Source organism: Mus pahari, chromosome 8 (genome assembly GCF_900095145.1).
Source record: "Mus pahari chromosome 8, PAHARI_EIJ_v1.1, whole genome shotgun sequence".
Lineage (NCBI taxonomy): Eukaryota > Metazoa > Chordata > Mammalia > Rodentia > Muridae > Mus > Mus pahari.
In genome coordinates, this window is record NC_034597.1 from 7,239,971 (window position 1) to 7,259,640 (window position 19,670).

At 41.6% G+C, this 19,670-nt stretch overlaps 1 protein-coding gene across 5 annotated transcripts in view; it reads right to left on the reverse strand.

Moving 5' to 3' along the window:
• Positions 1 to 1,660: 1,660 nt before the first annotated feature.
• Lrrc3b (leucine rich repeat containing 3B) overlaps positions 1,661 to 19,670 on the reverse strand; it is an 82,112-nt gene continuing 64,102 nt past the window's right edge. For all 5 annotated transcript variants that reach the window (XM_021203970.1, XM_029541784.1, XM_021203972.2 and 2 more), the window contains exon 2: positions 1,661 to 2,907. In XM_021203970.1, the coding sequence (XP_021059629.1) occupies positions 1,971 to 2,750 (780 nt within the window). In that variant the 5' untranslated portion in view covers positions 2,751 to 2,907 and the 3' untranslated portion in view covers positions 1,661 to 1,970. The remainder of the gene's footprint in view (positions 2,908 to 19,670) is intronic.

Here is a 19,670-nt window from a genome sequence, read left to right on the forward strand (position 1 = left end):
GAGTTATCTTTGTGTTTTGACTAGACTTCTTGGGATGGCTAAAGAGGGTGTGAACACACAGTGATCACTGCTTTGAGTGTTTTGTTGATTTTTTTTCAGCAGGCTTTTCAACAGACTATGGATACAGTCAACACTCCAGGGCTTCAAGGGGATGAAACTGAGCTTTGACATCCTGAAGACAGTATCTTGTAGTTTGATAGGGCCCTGTGCCTCACTTGGGGCACTCTAACATCTTTCCTCAAGGGGCCTTATACAGAGAAGTTTCCCTCTAGTTTTAAATGGAATTGTCATGTAATTTTCTGTAAACCAATGTGCCAGAGGAACCAGCCACCTTGTGTGTGGCAGAATGGCAGGACATGAATGTCAGAGTATATGTCATGTGCAGAAATATACAATTTTCAAAACTCACAAAACTTAATGTTGGTGCTTATGCTATGCTTTCCAAAACTGCTGGGGTTCTGGGTCCATTATATAGAAGTATCTCATAGAGTTTCAGAAGCATTAATTAAGGTAACTTAGAAGACTACGAGTGCATAGTAAGTGTTCCATAAGTGGCATGGGATAACAGATCATGACATTCTTCAGTCCGAAGTCACCATAGGGTTGGGACTTGTTTCTCACTCTCTATCTTCGCTTCCATATCTTTGTCCCTATGCTCCCCTGGCTTTGACCCTTCATGCTTACTTGACACATTCATCCTAAAGCAAGCAAGCAAGCAAGCAAACAAGGCCATTACTCCCCATTCAAGAAGTTAAATGTGCTTCCGGTATCTTTGCCCATAGTTGAGACATACTATCTCCTTTGTGTGGCAGATATGCAGGAGTGCATAGTAACAAAATTCATTCAACTTCATGTTGGTTATTTTAATCATGGAAACTCTGCATTTGTAAACCAACTTGAAAGGATTATCAATGAAATACCTCTATTTAGAAGAAACCTGGTTCAAATTCAAGCTCTAATGCCTGGCTGGTGGCTGGACTTCTATTTTATATGCTCAGGCCACTGTTCACTTTTTCCTCTGGTGGTGAGAGGTATGGACATTAGCAGTATCACCATACCCACACAGTGCTTCCACAGAGCAAGTGCTTGCCTCCTTCCCAAGCATAACTAGCTCTGTATTCACCACACATTCCTGCCCACCAAAAGGCAATCAGGAGGATAAGATTCACGACATTTTTTTTTTTTTTTTGAGACAGTGTTTCTCTGTATAGCCCTGGCTGTCCTGGAACTCACTTTGCAGACCAGGCTGGCCTTGAACTCAGAAATCTGCCTGCCTCTGCCTTCCAAGTGCTGGGATTAAAGGAGTGCGCCACCACGCCCGGCTCGATTCATGACATTTTTACTTTCCCATTGCATCCATCGCAGAGTAGAAGTATGTTTTGATTTTTATTGCTAGACCTACCCATTTTGAAAAGTAAATGCTTGTCAGCAGACATTCTAATACACTCAAGTCTTTGAGAAACACATCTGTATAAACATCTTGACTAGCTAAATCTGACAGATTCTTAACTGATCAACAATTTAGCTCTGGCTCCCCAGACGCAATGAGGCCTAGTGACACATCTTTCAATGAGATAGTCTTTTACCGTCACAGAACTGTCTCTTTTACGTCAATGCAAGTGGAGTGACTATATTGTGTCTTAACCAATAAGGCACACTGTTTTCCATGGTTCAAAGTTAAGCTTTTATTCAGTTTTAAATTAAAAAAATAAATTTCATTATTAAATAGTGAGATGGGTCTAACTAATGTTCAGAGAGTTTGTTACTCAGGAACCAGGGGTCACAATTAATGGGAGGAGATCACCTAAACTAAAATTAGTAGTGTTGTATTGTTTGTGTAAAGTTCAACAGTGGCATGATTCCAAAGAAACTAAAATACAAAGTTTTAAACGTGTACAATGAAGGGAGAAATGAATCACTTATTTTACTACAAACAGAAGCTTCCTTCCCAGTGCCAGCCCGCATGGTTGCTATACCACAGTGCTAATGTCATCAGGCTCATCTGCCTTCTTTTGCCTGCTTGGCAGGGATTTCAAGTATTCAAGGTGTCTCCGGGCATCCTCTTGATTCTGCCTCACGTAGTACACCACATAAGAGATCACCATGGTGAACCAGCCAAACATGGTGACGAGCATGGCATAGTCAGTAGTCTTTTTAGGGAGGTTACAAAGGTCAGCGTCATTGGCAGCATTGAGGAATGGTCTCCCAGCATGCTCATCCAACACGGATGTCTTGCAAATTACATTGTGCGCTGTCTCATGATTGGATGCCATGCTCCTGAGGACTTGCTGGAGAGTACAGTCACAATGCCATGGGTTGTTAGCAATCCTAGCCCTAGCCTTCAGATTATTGAAGGCATTTTTGTGCACACTTTGAATCCTGTTGTCAGACAAGTCCAGGGTCTGCAGGGTTTCTGCTACTCCTTTGAATGCATGCTCGTCAATAAACTCGATGCCGTTTTTGGACAGGTTAAGAACTCTCAGTTGATGGAGGTCCTTAAAAATCTCATTGGGGATAGATGTAATCTGATTGGAGTCCAAATACAGCAAAACCGTTTCAGGAGGGAGATCTCTGGGTATTTCCTTGAGATTTGCATTGCTACAGGTGACATTTAACCCCCCAGAGGAAGAGCAAAGGCAGCCCTTGGGACACATACTGGCAGAATGAAAACACAGTATCATCAGTACAAAGCTTTGGAGGAGGAGACACATGGAGAGGGAGCGGGACAGCCACAGGTCGACCAGATTCATCCTGGAACCTCTGCATAATCATGAGTCCATTCTTCATTCACTCCAAGTGTTGCATGGGTTCTGCCCCTGACCACACTCTGGATTTCCTTTCTGGGTGGTTCAAAAGGATGCAGCTAGCACACAGCCTCCTTCATTATTCCTGTCCTTGCTTGGGAACCTAAAGGAAAGGAAAGCAGACACAATTAGCTTTTCTGTGAGGAGACATGCATGGCAATTAAAAAGTGCCCTCAGGAGTCTGCGTAAAGTAGAGGCAGGAAGGTGAGGTAGGCAGGTAATTTCCATCAAGGCCACTGGGAATTTCCTGTGTAATGGGAATCTCCAACTGAAAGTCCCAAGGCTGGGGAGAGGACTCAACAGAGGCCAACATTTCCACATCCTGTCACCTTGTTTTCAGCCAGGGCAGAATTAGAACAAACTTCTCCCATCTCTTCTACTCCTCTCCTGGACCCTTCTAAGGCAATAAAATTTAATTGTGCCTTTTATGCTTCCTACAGTACCAGAGGCATTATGCAAGCTGGTCCTTCATGTGGGCAGAAAGGAGAACTGATACCTGTATTTCAAGGCTAATGACCACAGACAGAAATGTCTGTCATGGGCTTTCAGAAGATATTCAAGTAGAATATTGTCTCTAAAGAAGCATCTGACTTAAGAAGTGGGTAGTGCCTCGGAGCTTCCCTGCACAATATTGCCTGAGGCAAACTGACAAAAGCCTCTACAGGAATTGCTTATTTCCCAGGCTCCCAATACTACACTGTGCCTGGGAGGACGCTCACAGTGTACCCAAAGGATTTCCTATCTGTTTCCTAAACAACACACCTTCAACCCAATTCCAACAGGCCACATGGCTCTAAGGCTTTTTATATAACAGAAGATAATTAAGAAATACTGATTCTAGGACATCCACAATAGGTTATTTATTCTTTGGCAGATACACATACACATACACACAAACACACACACACACACACACACATGCACAGGCAAATGCACACACATATGTGTGTATACATACGTGTCATATTTTTATATATAGTATTATATACTATGTGTATGAACACACACACACATGCGCACGTGCCCACATACAAACATATTTTATTGTTAGTAATAGCCATTGAAATTACTCAATAGATGATTTTCTTTCATACATGTATTATATATTTTATATGTATGCACCACACACACACACACACACACACACACACACACACACACACACACAGAGTTGGCTTTGAAAAGAGGTGTGGGAATTGCAAAATTAAGTGGTACTAACAGTATTATACAGTTTCCTCAACAGCAGAGAGCAGAGGAGAGAATAAGAGCCAGCATATAGAACTACCCTATGATAGTAGTTTACAGAGCGGCGAATGGATCTTTGTGAGACTATGGGACTTGTTTTAAGGTCACATAGCCTGTAGGAGTAAAGCCAGAAATCCTGCTAGGACCTTTGCTCTGACTCATCCATCTCACCTCTCTTTCCACAGCCCCCACATATTCCTCCACTCCCATCTGCTTTAGGAGTGCAGGCAGGCTCCACAGAACACTGCCTTTGAACTTCTCACCATTATTATGTTGCAACTAGAACCTCTATGCTCTGGGTCTTGCTCCTTGTTGGAAACCTCACTGAGCTCAACTGAGGGGCCCCTGAATGGTGAAGAAGGCACATTTGACTTCAGATGGTTCCTTTCAGGATACAGGGAACAATAAGTACCTCCACTCTCAGCAGAGAGCAGCAAATACCTTCCTAAGTGAGCAACAAATGACTTTGTGTGAATGTATCTTTTATAAAGATCCCAGATGGATAAATTCATAGAGAAATGACTCCAAATGTTACCAAACTCCCAGAAAAGATGATTAATGTGATCTGGAAGCATAATGAACTGAGTTGTTAATCGTGGGAAAATTTGATTAGCAACAGAAGAATGGTGTGGATGTGCTTTTGGAGTCCTGCAGGCTTACAGTGCCAGAAAGCAATAAGGAAGGAGCCCAGACACACTGGGCAATGGGCACGTTCATGCTTTCCTTGAATCTATCAAACACCAGAAGACATAAAGGAAGGCTACTCAGATGCACCGATCCCTGTCAACAGCTGGTTCCATTTGTGGTCACAAATCCTTGCCTCCCTCCCATATACACCTTTGAAACTATACTGTGACATTTGTTAGCCTCTAATATCTGTCTGTATGGGAGAGAAACCAAAAGAACAGGGAAGGGAGGGGAATGCAGACAAAGCACAAGGGGGCCAGAATTACAGACTAGGGATGACAGGAGGAGGAAAGATAAGGGAGTTTGTTTGGTGAACCTAGAGGGAGTCCACATCAACCAAGTGACTTCCTTCAGCTCTGTCTCAGACACAGATTAACCGAAACGTGGCAAACTCTGCAGGACTTTCATACTTTGTGTTTTTCTTAGGTTGATTGCTTTCTGAATATGTGTTCCCTAGTTCAGAGTATAAGCTTCTTATGTGGGAGTAACAATAAATAGTGTGCAAGCACTGTGTGGTCCAGCTTTAGTCTTTGTTAGCATTATTCGATCCCTTTAAATATCATTCCTTTGTTATTGATTCAATATTACAAAGGCACTTAATTATGAAGTTGATTTGAGAATTATATGAGGTAATCGATCGGCAGTAAGAGCGCAGTACTTGTCAGTTATAGTTATTATCGCCCTTCTTGGATGTGTGCCCATTATCTACATAGTGACTGGCATGTGGGAAGATATAAAAACTGTCACTGAGTGAAGCAAGGTGATTTTTAACTAAAAAAAACAGCTCATTAAATATCTATTGGTTCTACATGCTAATGTGGCAATACTTGGAAACACTGTGAGCATCGGCACCTAAGGAGATGGAAGAATGGATCTTTCCTCAATAGACTCCTCTAGACTTGGTCATGGTTTCTCTAGAATTACCATTCCAATATTGATGGTCACACATAAGAAACAATTCTGAAACACACTGACGTTTCAGCAGAAAATTGCAGTCCATCTTGAGATGGGATCCTTTGTCTCCTAATGATCTATCCATGGATGGAACATCTGCTAGGTAACTAACACAGAACATCTCTTTCTTTCAGAGATGTTGGCTCCAAATAAGTGTCTCATTTTCTATTTAAAACTGAAGAACAAAGCCATTTGAGGTTGCCTAAGTGGCTCAGCTACTGTGACTTGGTTTATTATCCCCATCTGGGATATAGTGACAAGAGATTCAGGATGTGGAGAGCTGTCATAGCCTGAAAATTTAAGGACTCTGATGACTCATGTGTTGAAATCTAATAATAATACAAAGGTAACATAAACATGTCTGTAGAAAAGTGATCTCTCATGTGCAGCATTAGCACCTCTGTAAGCATGACTAGAGAAATTCTTGTCTCTGCATTACATGAGGACACGCACTGAGTACCATCTTTGAACCAGGAAATGAGTCTCCATTATACACAAATTATTTTGAGACCTTGATCTTGGATTATGTCACTAGAAAAAAATAGATTAGTATACTGTTTAGGAGACACACATAAGAGTTCAAATATACAATCAAAGTGAGATCATTTTCACAAATGGGGATGGAAGGGCTGTGATGCTGATTAACGACTTCAGAGTGATTGCCAGCATGGCCTGACATTAATGTAGCGGACAAATGGACAACAACTGGTGAACAGACAATTCTGCAAGAAAGAGGAAGATATTCTCTCAGTGATTATCACCCACAAGAACAATGCTAACAGGAGCATAGAAACATGACTAGATCCTCCAGTCTGCTTTGAATCAGCTTTCCATATAAAGCCAAAGAGAAAGTAAGCTACAGTGCTGGAGACAAGGGTACCAGACTGCCATCAAAATGAAAGTTCTTAAGAGAAGGGCTGGGGTTACAGAGGGAGCAAGGCCAGCATCATCAGATTCCAGCTGTGCCTGTGAAATAGACCTGAATTCACTAGCAATACTTTTAACAAGCACCTTTCCTTGCTCAAAACTCATCCTCTGAAGGCCCCAATTCATTGGACTCCATTCTCTTTATTCATGTCTCCCCTTGCTCATGTCAAACAGGTAGCCACAATATTTCCAAATGTGGTGTGTAGGTGTGACCTGCTGTCTTAAAGAGCAAGACTCATGCCTTCCTCACATTTTCTAGCCACATACACCTCTGAGCTACAAATTGAATGTGGGCCATCAAACACTCTTTCCAGAATCATAGAAACTATGTCTACTTAGGAGACAGGGTCAATTCACGCAACAGCTCAATGACAGTCTCTGTCTTGTTCTCTATTTCTTTCTTTCATTTTTGTTTTTGTTTTCGACACAGGGTTTCTCTGTGTAGCCTTAGCTGTCCTGGAACTCACTCTATAGACACCAGGCTGGCCTCGAACTCAGAAATTAGCCTGTCTCTGCCTCCCAAGTGCTGGGATTAAAGGCATGTGCTACTATGGCCCAGCTATTTCTTTCTTTTTGTGATTGAGGGATAGTCAGGACCATTGAGAGATGCCAAGCTAGGTGTCAGTAACCTTGTGAGCCACAGAATGGACCATTGCAGAAAAGACAGATGTACTAACTGCATTCTGAATATATCAGCTACTACCCAGGACGATTTGTTTAAAAGGCAAAATATTGCAAAACAAGAGAACTTTAAAGTCAGAGTCTGGATCAAAACACTGGGAGAAATATCTCATAATTATATACATTGATAATTTTTATGTCAGAAAGTAAGAGCATACATATAAAATATATGCCATATATATACATATAATATATATACATATACAAAATTCATATATGCACACACATATATCTATATATGTGTGTGTGTGTGTGTGTGTGTGTGTATGATATGCCATTTAAACCATAGGATATCAACATCTATGACCTTTTCTAAAAGTAGAAAGAACATTTAATGTCAACATACATGAAAAGAGCAACATGTTCTCAGCCCCTTGAATGCAGAGAGCAGTATACTTTTTCTACAACCAGTTTCACCCCAAATTTAGAGATAATCTTTGCTGATGTAATGATAGCAAAAGATCATCTCCTTAAGTAGCTTGGTAAAGAAGCTTCTTACAGTGGAATCACACATATGTGCAATGTTTGTAAAAGGGGTAAATATGCAAATAAAGCATACATTTACAATGCTTACACAAGCACAGGCAATTTCCAAAATGAATAATAACTTGAAGCAGATAGTAGGGCCAAGAGGCTGCTAGAAGGAAAGACTATACATTGCCTACTTCTGTATAGACTAAAATTCTTATGGCATAAAACTACTATTATAAACACTGAAAAGATAACAATACAAGGATACCATGGAGTAGCTATAAAACTAACCCAATTCTGCTTGTCTACAAGTAACTGTTCTTCCCAGACAAGTGCTGGACTATGGCAGCTCAGAGAACAAAGGCAGATCACATTTCAGGATAAGAGATGGAAACATAAATATACAAAATAGAAGTGTGAGCCACACCCTGCAGCAGTCAGCCTGAAGCACGCCTCAGCTCTACGAGAGCCAGATAGATCAGCAAGGACTTCTTCCAGAAGGCATTTTCTCTAATTTTTGTGCCTGCCTGCTATTCTGGGCCAGGGACAGAAAGCTACATATGCACACGACCCACCAGCTCCAGAGGATGTCCAGTTTGCTCAGACCACAGTCAGGTCCAGTGGCCTCTGTGAAGGTTCAGATAGAGTCCTTTATTGTCTCCGAACATGCACACTTGCCTTTTAGTGTCTGCCAAATGCCAGGTGTAGTGGCTAGCTTGCTGGCTATGTAAAAGAATTCCAGGTAAAGAATCTTCTCTTATTCTTGTTTGTATGGCTTTCATTTACCAAGTCTAAAGTTGATCAACTGGATATTTTCAAAGCTAGATTTCTAAAATTTGCTTTATTTTTGTATAGCTATGATCAATATGACTGGATATTCAATTTTTGAAAAGAGTATATATAATATGTGTAGTAATCTATTTAATTTCTGGATAAGAAAATGATAGTGATGAACAGATTGCTTTAGGGCCTTATTTTGCATTACTGGGATCATATTTGCAGATCATTTTCATCAACGAGTTCTCCTATGAATTTTACTTTCAACCTATTCACAAACACACACATCACAGGAAGGTTCAATGAAGGCATCATCTGAAGAATCTGAAAATAAAATTGTACTTTTCAGCCTTTAGCTTCATCCAGCAACCCCCCCCCCCCCCCAGATCTAGCACAAATCAGTAGTTGTTTCTATTGATATCACCTGCACCCTGCCCTCCATCATTGTGGTAAATTGCATTTCCACGGTATTTTTCCTCGGTCACATGACTGCCTTTTTGACACAGCAAAAGTCATTATCCTCAGTGGCTTGTACCCAGATTTCCCTTGCTCCTTCTCTTGCTACGCCAGCTTAAAGTGACCCGACCCAGGCCATCCCATTTAGTCTCTGGTAGCTTCTTTCTCTGTAACCATGCGCTGTTAGCTGAATATGCAGTGGTCTATGATTGTGAAACTCAGGTTTTGTCTGTTTAATGAGTGCAGCGGCTGATGATGGGGAAGGAGGATGTTAGGAGCAGAAAGGAATCATTATGGCTTCATATTAATGGGAGCTGGAAATCTCTACAGTGTGGAGTTGCCTCCCTGATTTCAAAACCAATAATGAAGCTATGGGTTGAGGACAAGCCAAGAGCCCATCAATAATGACATCTGCAACTGATCCTTCCACGAAAGGCACCAATCCTCCCTGGGACCGAAGACTCTCCTGCAGTATCCCAGCAGCCACTCACTGTCACATTCTGATCATGGCTACCTATTTATTGCAATTATTAGACTACAGGATCTCAGTGTATACTCGGTGTCTTGCCCATTTTCACATTATTCAAGTTAGTATAAAAATTATTGAGAGGAATTTGGATCTGTTCTCTTTCATCAATCACAGCTAATGTTTCACATGTATTACATACCTGGCAATTGTTTAGAGATGCATCCATGTAACAGGGTGGTAAAAATGAAGTTCTGAGCAGGGTTGTGGTAAAATGGATGTAGAATTCCCAAATGAGGTGAGTTACTATATGGCACTTGACTGGAATATGCTATTGTAGCTAACATTTTCTAACATACTTTAGAAATGAAAAAGGTCCAAAGGCACTTTTTCATTATCTTCTCCAAGGGGGGTCTACTACATGCCCCTTGGAGTGGAGTGAAAGAGAGTCATCAAGAATCAGAGACAGCCAATGTGTTGTTTGCAGGCTGTCTTCATAATATTTGAAGGTTGAGTAAGCTGTTCTTCAGTGTGTAAACATGGATGAGAAACTGGTTCCTATGGGTCAGATATGGTCACTGAAGGCAAAGATATCCTCTGAACCAGAACAGGTAATATATAGTTTCTAATGTAATATTACTACTAACAAGAAAATAAGGGAGCATGCTGAATGCTAACAAAGAAGTATCTTAGATTTAGATGTAGGAACATCTGGAGAAACCGTACCATGGAAGAGTCTTAGGAGGGAATCATCAGGTTAACTGACAATGAATCTTCCCATCTATTTGTACTTTGAAAGGAAGCTTACATATCACTTGACATGGGACTGAAGTGAACAGGACAGAGGAGAAAACAATTCCCACTTTCTCTTTTAGCCTGAAACAAAAGAACGTAGAGAAAAATTGAATATATGATTCAATGTTATGATTAATCTTCAGGAATAAATTTGTACTTTGATTTAAATTAAGTTTTCTACTTAATTTGATAATCTTAGCTTAAGCTAATCATGAAACTATGGATCTGAATGATGTTCTCATTAAGAGACTGGGAACAGTCAAAGAAATAGAGATTAAGAGGATGCTGCGGAAGAAAGAGGAATGACATTTTCTCAGGGAGGCACAAACATCCTCACAACACTCAAGGAGCAGTTGAGACACTGGGAGAACAGACTAAGGCATCAATGACTTCAGCCCGTTTATGGTACACCTACTCAGGGTCAGAAGTGGAAGCTTAAGTCCAGCTTTTTAGGTTTAGTGAAGCACAACACTGTAGCACACTTTTTAAAATAATAATCAAGTTCCTGTTTCCTTCTCATATAACCCCACTAAAATGAGAACACCAGCCTAGATGCAGTTAGCTGTAACACAAACTTCTGTGTGTTGTAAAAACAATGGCAGTATACGAGGAGAGAAGAAGAAGCCTATGAGGACAGAAGTTAGACAAGAAGTGTGACCCAGGACCTTGCATCAACTGACATTGTCAGCACAGAACGCATGCCCCCTGAATTCCCCAGGTTAAAGCCTAGGCCCAGGAGTCAGGAAGGAAAAAACTGGGAACCTAATTTCCCCTGACAGAATCTGGATCTTAGATGTTCCCGAGGATCCTTGATGGCCTCCAGATAAAACCTGGAATTCAAGGTGTTTCCAGGTAAGAATTTAGACTCCAGATGTTCTCAGGATAGAACCTAGGCCCACGATATCTCCAGGACAGATCTAGACTTTAGATGACCTCTCATTTGCACTTGCTTTGTGCTTGTTTTTTCTTCTCACTTCCAGTGGTGAGAGTTTATTAAAAATAAAAAAGTGCTGGATTTTAATGCCAAACCAGCTCTTCATGAATCTTCTGACAGAGTCTGGTAAAACTGAGACTACAAGGTCTCAACTTCTCTTTCAAGGTCCCATAGTTCACCCTGACATCACAGTGGCATGAACCCATTTGTTCTCATTCTAGTTAGCTGGAGTACAGCTTCTTTCCTGTGTAAAACCTACATCACAGAATGCATCTTGTGCTGGCTGGTCTTAAGTCTACTTGATACAAGGTATAATCATCAGAGAGGAGGGAGCCTCAATTGAAAAAAAAAAATGCCTCCATTAGATCCAGTTGTAGGCGGGCAGTGGTGGCGCACGCCTTTAATCCCAGCACTTGGGAGGGCATTTTCTTAATTAGTGATTGATGGGGAGGGGGAGGGCCCAACCCAATTTGAGTGATTCGATTGCTGGGCTCATAGTCCTGGGTTCTATATGAAAGTAGGCTGATCAAACCATGAAGGGCAAGCCAAGAAGCAGGGCCTGCTCCATGGTCTCTGCATCAGCTCCTGTCTCCAGGTTCCCGCCTTGTTTGAGTTACTGTCCTGACTTTCTTCAATAATCAAATAAGATGCCGATCTATAAGCCAAAAAACCCCATTCCTTCCCATCTTGCTATTAGTCACAGTTTTAGCACAGAAACAGAGACCCCGACTAGGACAAATTTCTAAGTGAACACTTGAGATACTAGGCAAAACATGACACTTCTGAACATTCTATCGCAGTCCTATATGATCTAAGGGTCACAATATCCCCAAAGGATTTCAGAGTTCTTCTTGTTCATGAATTCACTGAAAAATAAATAAATAAGTAAATAAATAAAGACTTGAAGACTCTTCTGATTTTCAGTCAAAAACTTTTCCTGCAGTGGGCTCAGAGCACAGGGAAAAGATATCTTCATATCTTGACTAATATCAATAATTACTATAGAGCATGCCATAAGTTTCTGAGATTAAGTGGGAACCATCCACCTTGGCTTCTCTCTGCCTCTCTGTTATTATCTCTCAGCATGTGATTATACATTTACAGAACTGAGAGCTTCGGAAACTTTTAAAATATAACCTCCATAAATTCAGCTCTCCAAGTCTCGCCAGCTTGCATATTGCTTGAAGGTTGTCTTTACAAAGCACGAACTTACTCTGGATTCAGATTTAGCTCTGTGTTCATGATAGATTGTTACATTCTAAAATCTTTCTATCCTTCTTAACCCTGTCCCATATCTATTTTATATTACAAATGAAAGCAACAGATTGAGACAAACCAAGGTCTGTACATTGGATTCAAATCTCAGCTTTACAGGGAGCAGTGTTCAGGGCTTTAGCAAGTCACATATTTTTACACTTCAGATGTTTAGGAACAGCCCAATATATCAAGGATAAAACAGAACATCAATAACATACCCACATTGTGCTGTCATAGTTCTCAGGATATTGAACTAAATTCAAGGGAAATATATTTCCAGAAGCTTTTGGTCAGTAAAGATAATTTTTGTCTTGAATTTCAGTAGTTGAGACAAAACATATTTACTATTTTTATTGGGGAATTTAAATTATTTTCTCATATATAAAGGAAATGGCTTTTACCTTATTTTGACAAGGGATACATGTTAGACAAACTCATGACCTGGCTGCAACTCAGATGAAAGAATCACACTGATAGTGACTGGAGGCATCGTAGAGTGGATGGTTATGGATGGAGAACAAACACAGAGTAACACAGAAGGAAACCACAGAAAGACAGGACACCTAACTTCCAGTCACTTAAAATTTAAGCTATGCTACTTTCTCATCTTTGCACACTACATTCATTGTGTTCTTTAAAACCCTAATGTTTTGACAAAAGAGGAGTTCAAGGCCCTCTTCACCTATAATCTGATGTTGACATGACCTTGGACTGCAAACCCTGTTTAAAAACAGAACAAAGCAATGACCACAGTGCTTTGGCTGGGCCTGATGGACATCTGAATGCATAACTGCAATCTCAATTACTCCTGGATGCCAAGGCAGAAAGGTCACAAGTTTAAGGTCACCTCAGGCTATAGAATGGGTACAAGGCCAGCCTGGGAAAGTCAGAAAGACTCTGAAATTAGAAGGTAAAATAGAGCTGTGCACATAGCTCAGATGGCTTGCCTAGCACTCAGCATCATTCTTTATTGAACCAACTAATCAGACGACAAAATATGGTAAAGGTAAAAAGCATTGGAGTTAGCATGGTTTCGCATCTCACTGCTTTGTCCCACCATAGCAGTTATTAGTGATTTAGAGTACTGTGATAGTTAATAGTTTTGTGATGCTTAGGGTGTCCTACTTAAGAGTTCAATTCAGCATTTCCTTCTGTGAAATGAGTTGAGAAACACTCATTTCTAATGCATATCCCTCCTACTGTAATAGCCATGCTTCTTATATGGCCTTAGGTTTCTTCATATCTAGAGGTAGAGTCTTGAATCTACTTGGCTAGACTTGCTTTTGGCTACACTAGTAGGAAGCAGTAAGGAAGAAATAGGTCTGGTTTGAGTCCCTCTGAAATGACTTCAATACTCTTGATTCTCTTCTGAGGACCCAGCCAACACACATTAGCATACTCCATGGTGCCTGCTAGGTCACCTAATATGGAAGCCAACTGTTTCACCCAAGGTATTCAAACTTGAGCCAGCCCTGATCCATACTTAGGAATTGCAGCCTGGTTTATCAAAAGCAATTATTTAATCTTTAGCTTACCACTCTGAATGAGCCAATGAGACTGAAAGAACTTATCTACCCGCACCTGTGAACAATGGCAAGTGCCTTGTGGATACTTTATCATGTAGATAATAGAGACACATGATTTGGCCAATTAAATAGCATGAATTACCAATTAAATATTCGATCCTTACCCCATGCCTGACTGGTACTTGTTTAACATCAACTACTAAGCGCCTTAACAGAGTGGGACACAGGGCATTCAAAAGTGCTGTCATTGCTCCATGCTGAAGGACACCAGCAGTTCCACTGTCATTAGAAAATAAATTACTTAATGCTATTTGCTGACCATCAGAGTCAATAATATTCTGGGTTGTTATGGTAACCTCTGAGCAGTCCAGAAAACCTGACACATAAATGAAAGATATTCATGCAATGTGAAGGTCAGACTTGAATAACAAATTGAAATACTGTTTGCTTATGTTTCCCAGATGTCTAGAACAATGAGGAATGTGGAAATATACACCTTGTGTGGGTCTGGAGTTGGGAGCAGGGATTTGGAAGTCAGACTGAGTCTAAACCCCAGATTCTTCACTATACTTACCTTTGGTTGCCCTGTGTGTGAACAGAGAGCCCCAGAAGCCCTTACTGCTTTGACCTTTTATAGAGATAAAGCAAGATTATTAAGGTAAGACACCTGAACAGAATCTGGCTCTAGTCTGTAGACGAGGAATCTGAATTATGTGCCTTTGTTGAGCTGTTTTTATTTCCAGTTCGATCTTTGAAAAAAAGTCTATGTTTCTCTCCAGTTCCCAGAACCACCTCGAAAACAGAGTAATGTCAAAAGAAGCAAAGGTTATAGAAATTCAGTGGAAATTTAAGCATCATGTCTTGGTGATTTTGTAGTACACAAGTGCAATAAATAGCAATTCATCATTTCAGGACACTCTGTTACTATGTGTCTTATATGAAGTCCCATCAGGCACTAACCAGAGCTCCGTGTCTACTACCCTGAAAATTCATGCAGTTCTTTCCCTATTGGACTTCAGTTATTTCCTTTCCATGAGCCTTATCTAGAACTGTGGCCTTTCTTATATTCTTCCCGAATCACCCAAAATGATATACTGAGATGGAACCTGATCCTGACCTCAATTGGAGATTTGTAGGGAACTCCCACTTCTCAACTTATCCATACACCACCTGTTCTTCCTAACCAGGAACTCACAAATCTGGGGAGAGGCAGGGAAGTAGATCAGGGCCTGGGAAGGAGGCAAGCTCCATGAGTGGTGAGTAAAAAGGAAACCGAGAAGACTCCAGGACCATCTCATACCCAAAGCAGCCCTGTTAGCTGGACAGTTGTCCTTCACAGAGTCACCTCTCATCACATTGAACTGACAACCTCACATCTACCAGCAGAAGCACCGGTCACAGAACTGTCACCAGCATTCTTGTAATGACCGTGTGATTTCACATTCACTTTCATTTTATTAAGCACCTACAATGTGCATTTTAAAACCCTACTTTCTCCACGATTGCATGCAGGATCATAGGAGTTCAAAGCCAGCCTCATAGGTCCCATCTTGTAGTCTATATTTTCAAAGCAGCTGGCTGTCCTTAAAGAGAATTCCATGTGTAAGCCATTTGACTAATAGCCTCAGACAAGGCATTCACACAGCACGGGTGTTGTCATTGAGTTTTGGTTCAGAAGGGTGGGTCCCAGACAGCTGCATCTGCTTACCTATGATTGCAGTGGGCCCACGAAACAGTCATTGTTTAGGTCAGTGACTTGGATCTAGTTTAGAAAGTATTCTAAACTATAAAAAAAGTATTCTTTTTCTCCACACTGCATCTTTATTTTCTCAGTTAAACATATGATTTTCCTACCCTAAGCAGTCTTTCTCTAGAGAGAAATCCCCCAAATCACACAAGCCAGTGTTATCTGAGATTACTGTCTTCTTCGTCCCGTGCAGTGCCTGAAAGCTGTACTTGGAAATACACCGCCCTGAGTTGGCATGATTCTCCTCTGGGAAGTACCCGGAAAAATTAACAGCTACCGAGGGACTGAGCTTTATCAACAACATGCCAAATAATACTTTCCGAGGTCCTTTAATTGTCTTTAAGAAGCAGAAAGATGTTCCCTGTCTTCTTTTCAGAACTAACAGAACAGTTCTCTTGACACCCTTTTCTAAATTTCATCGCTTGTAGCAGTTTCACAGAAATGACAGAAGAAGGGAAGGACAGAGAGCTACTAATTGAGAGCCATCCCTCATGAAATTATAATCAAAGAAACACAGTGAGCCTAGCCCGCAAGGAAATGGAGGCAGTGGTGTCTAGTTCATGGAGGCTGATATCTGGCCATATGGGAATTTGCATCATCTTGTCCTGGAATGACCATTTCCTATCGGATGGCCTCTCTGCTCCTCTGGGTCAGATTCCTTTGCTGCCTCACCTGTTGATTGACTCACAGAGGTTCAGTCAACAGCTAATTTACCAAGCCAGTTTTTCTATACAGTCAGCCCGCACATAGGTTTGGACAGGTATCTTATTTTTACTGAATCAAAGCTTGTGAGAGCCAGAAGGATGTGCCTGGCATGGTCTCCCAAATTCCCTCATTACAAACACAGGGCTGAAGAGCCCAACCCACTGAGTGCCTCTTTTCCTTTCACTGTTTTGAGCACAACAGTTTCTAAAGTTACAGATGGGCAGTATGGTAGAAAGTAGAGCAAGACAACTACACATGGTCCAGATAGCAGACCATCTGAGTATCACAGCTGTGGGTATCCCCAGCTGTGCTCAAGTCGAGCTGCTCAGTGAAGGATGGAGTGGCTGAAAACAGGGAAGAACATCTCCTGAACCTCACATGCTCATGGGTAGAGCTGGTCTTCGATGTTACTCAAGACTGACCTCTGCCTTGTCTGAGCTGTGTGCAGTCCACAGGGAAACAAATGAAGACGGGAAGAACAGAGATTCACTAATTGGGAGTGGATCCTCATAAGCTTAGATTCAAAATAGAAAGAGAAGACTCAAGACACTGGGAAATGGAGTTTGTTAAAGTAGCCAGATCAGAAGCCACTCGAGGTTCTCCTGTTCAGCAGGAAGCCAGGTGATATCAACACATCAGTACTGATTCTGGCATCCATAAACACTGTCACCAACCCTTGCCTACAGGCCTTGCCTACAAGGTTCAGGAATACACACACTTGAAACATGAAGGCAAAACACTCACAGGGAGTGAAATGCAAGGAGAGATGGGCCTATAAAAGGATTGTTTTCTCTTTTGATTGTGTTTGGAGAGAAAGAATTCATCAAGGACCCTGGGCATGTGGAGCAACTACATCTACAGGGTTCCCATGCCCAGCTGCTGGATCCCCTGGGGTCAGCATCTCCTGGCAAACTAAAATATCTGGCACTTTCCTGTGACAGGAAAACTGGGGCTCTGGTCACATGGACAGCTGATACTTGCCAAGCAGAATCAGTTCACAACAGATAAGCATGAGTGGCAGCAAAAGCCACACTTGCAGCTCCACTGCCAGAAGCACACAGGAGCTGGAAAGCATACACCAGGCAGTGATTATGGGGGTGAGCTGGGGACAGCCACTGCCTTCTGCTGGTGCTGGCAAGTTGTTCATTCCAAGGATGAGCTTTTCCCCGGCACAGAAAAACAGCATTATTTTCTGTGATCTTCTATTTAAAATATGTGCTTGCTTCCCTCTCCAGTGGATCTTTCTTGGCTGGTCAGAAAAGGGGAGATGTTATGATGGTTGGAAAATGTGGGCATATTTGTGAAGATTCATTGTCTTAGATTCATTCTATTGTTGTGACAAAAAAACATGACCAGAAACACTTTAGAGGAGGGAAAGGTTTTTTTCGCTTACACTGCCAAGTCACAATCCATCATTAAGAGAAGTCAAGGCAGGAACTCAAGGCAGGAACCAGGAAGCAAGGACTGTGGGTGAATGCTATATTCTGACTCACTCAGACTTGTTCTCAATGTCATGCTCAGATTCCTTCCTTATATAGGTCCCAGGAACAGTTGCTAGGAATAGCACCGCCCACATTGGGCTAAGACCTCTATACCAATCATCAAAACAAATTCTGACCTAGACCTTCCCCCAACTGAGACCCCATCACATGAGTCTAGGCTATGTCAAGTATGCAGCTGACGCTACTAGGATATTCATCCCACTATTATTAATCTTCAATGATTTAAGTGCTCATTAGCATATATTAAATATGCAAAAATTGAGCTTCATCCAAACATATAACATACATTGATCATATTCACCCCCACTACCCTGTCTTGTCTCCCAGACTTAGAACATCCATGTCATCCTTACAGGTGTGACAGCAACACCCGAGTGAGTCTTTTTTGAAATGGCTACCAAGAAAGCTTCAATGAGATACCATTACAGAAACAAAGCAAGAAAGAAGTTGCCAAGGATCTTCGTGGAGATTGCAGAGAAGCTGTCTGCTTGTGTGGCTGCTCTGCTCAGTAACCAGGGATGGATGAGACAAGACTGCATTGGGTGGTAGTGTCAAGGCTAGTTCTTTTTGACTATTTCAACTGTGGATTACCTCACCCTTTCCCATCTGTCTCCTTGGTGGTCCCTGGCCATTTTCCCCAGTCATTATCACGAGTACCAGAAGGGAGGACAAGGAAATGAAGAGTGATGAGATTCAAATGAGTCAGTTCAGCTACTGGTAAGCTGTTCAGCTCCCAGTAAACACAGGGAGGGGGCTGCAGTAGGTTTCTAGTCTCTATGTTATTCCCATCCTTCTCCTGTGCTGCCAGGCAATCTTGAGTGGGCTGTATGGAAATGATCTGTAGGATAAAAGAAGAAAGAGGGAGTTCTCTCGCCCAAGAGCTTCTTCAAAGAGGGAGCAGCATGTCAAAAAGAACAGCCATTGGAATCTTATGTTTAGATGAACACAATCTCATCAATACTAGAGGAGAGGGAAATGCACAGAGCCCTGATTATCACAGCAGCAAGAAGATAGTGAATTTTCACAATGGCCAGACCAAGCAAAGAACCTTGAAGGCAGCAGCAAGCAAGACCACGTTAAATCATTACAAGGTTGGAAAATGAGAGAAGATGCCGTAAGATTTTAAACCACTCTACTGTCACCGATACTTGTGGGCTGCTACCTGGGGAAGACAAAATCACTTTCTTTTCTTCAGGCTTGGTGTGGTGAGCAGAAATAGATTGGTCAGTACTCTCCTGCTTGCACTTCCCTAATAGCCGATGCTGTGTACCCCTTGCATAAGTAGGAGGGCTTGACAACACTGGAAGGGCTGCAAACAGACAATTCTGTCCTGTTGGCTTTGCTGAGCCTCCAGGAACAGCTACAGCCAATGACTGGCAATCAAAGGCGAAAAGACCTGGCCATCTTAGCCATGGTGGACTATTCTAAATCTTGAGCTGTTATGAATTGGTCTGGGTTGGTCATGTGGCTGCATCAAAGCCACTGCCCTCTCTCCAGTCCTATCCACCACAAGTGTCAGTTTTCAGGGCACTCCCCAGGAAACTTCCTAAATGAAAAGAATTCAGATGGTCCATATTCTAAACAGGCAACTGTTCATTTGTACACCATACTGCAATGAATCCAGCTTATGGGTTTCTTCTGAGTTTAAGATTTATATTATGTTATATTATATTATTTTATATAAAATTGGTATTTGTCACAAAACAGAGACTCTGCTACACATCAAAAAGAGGCAT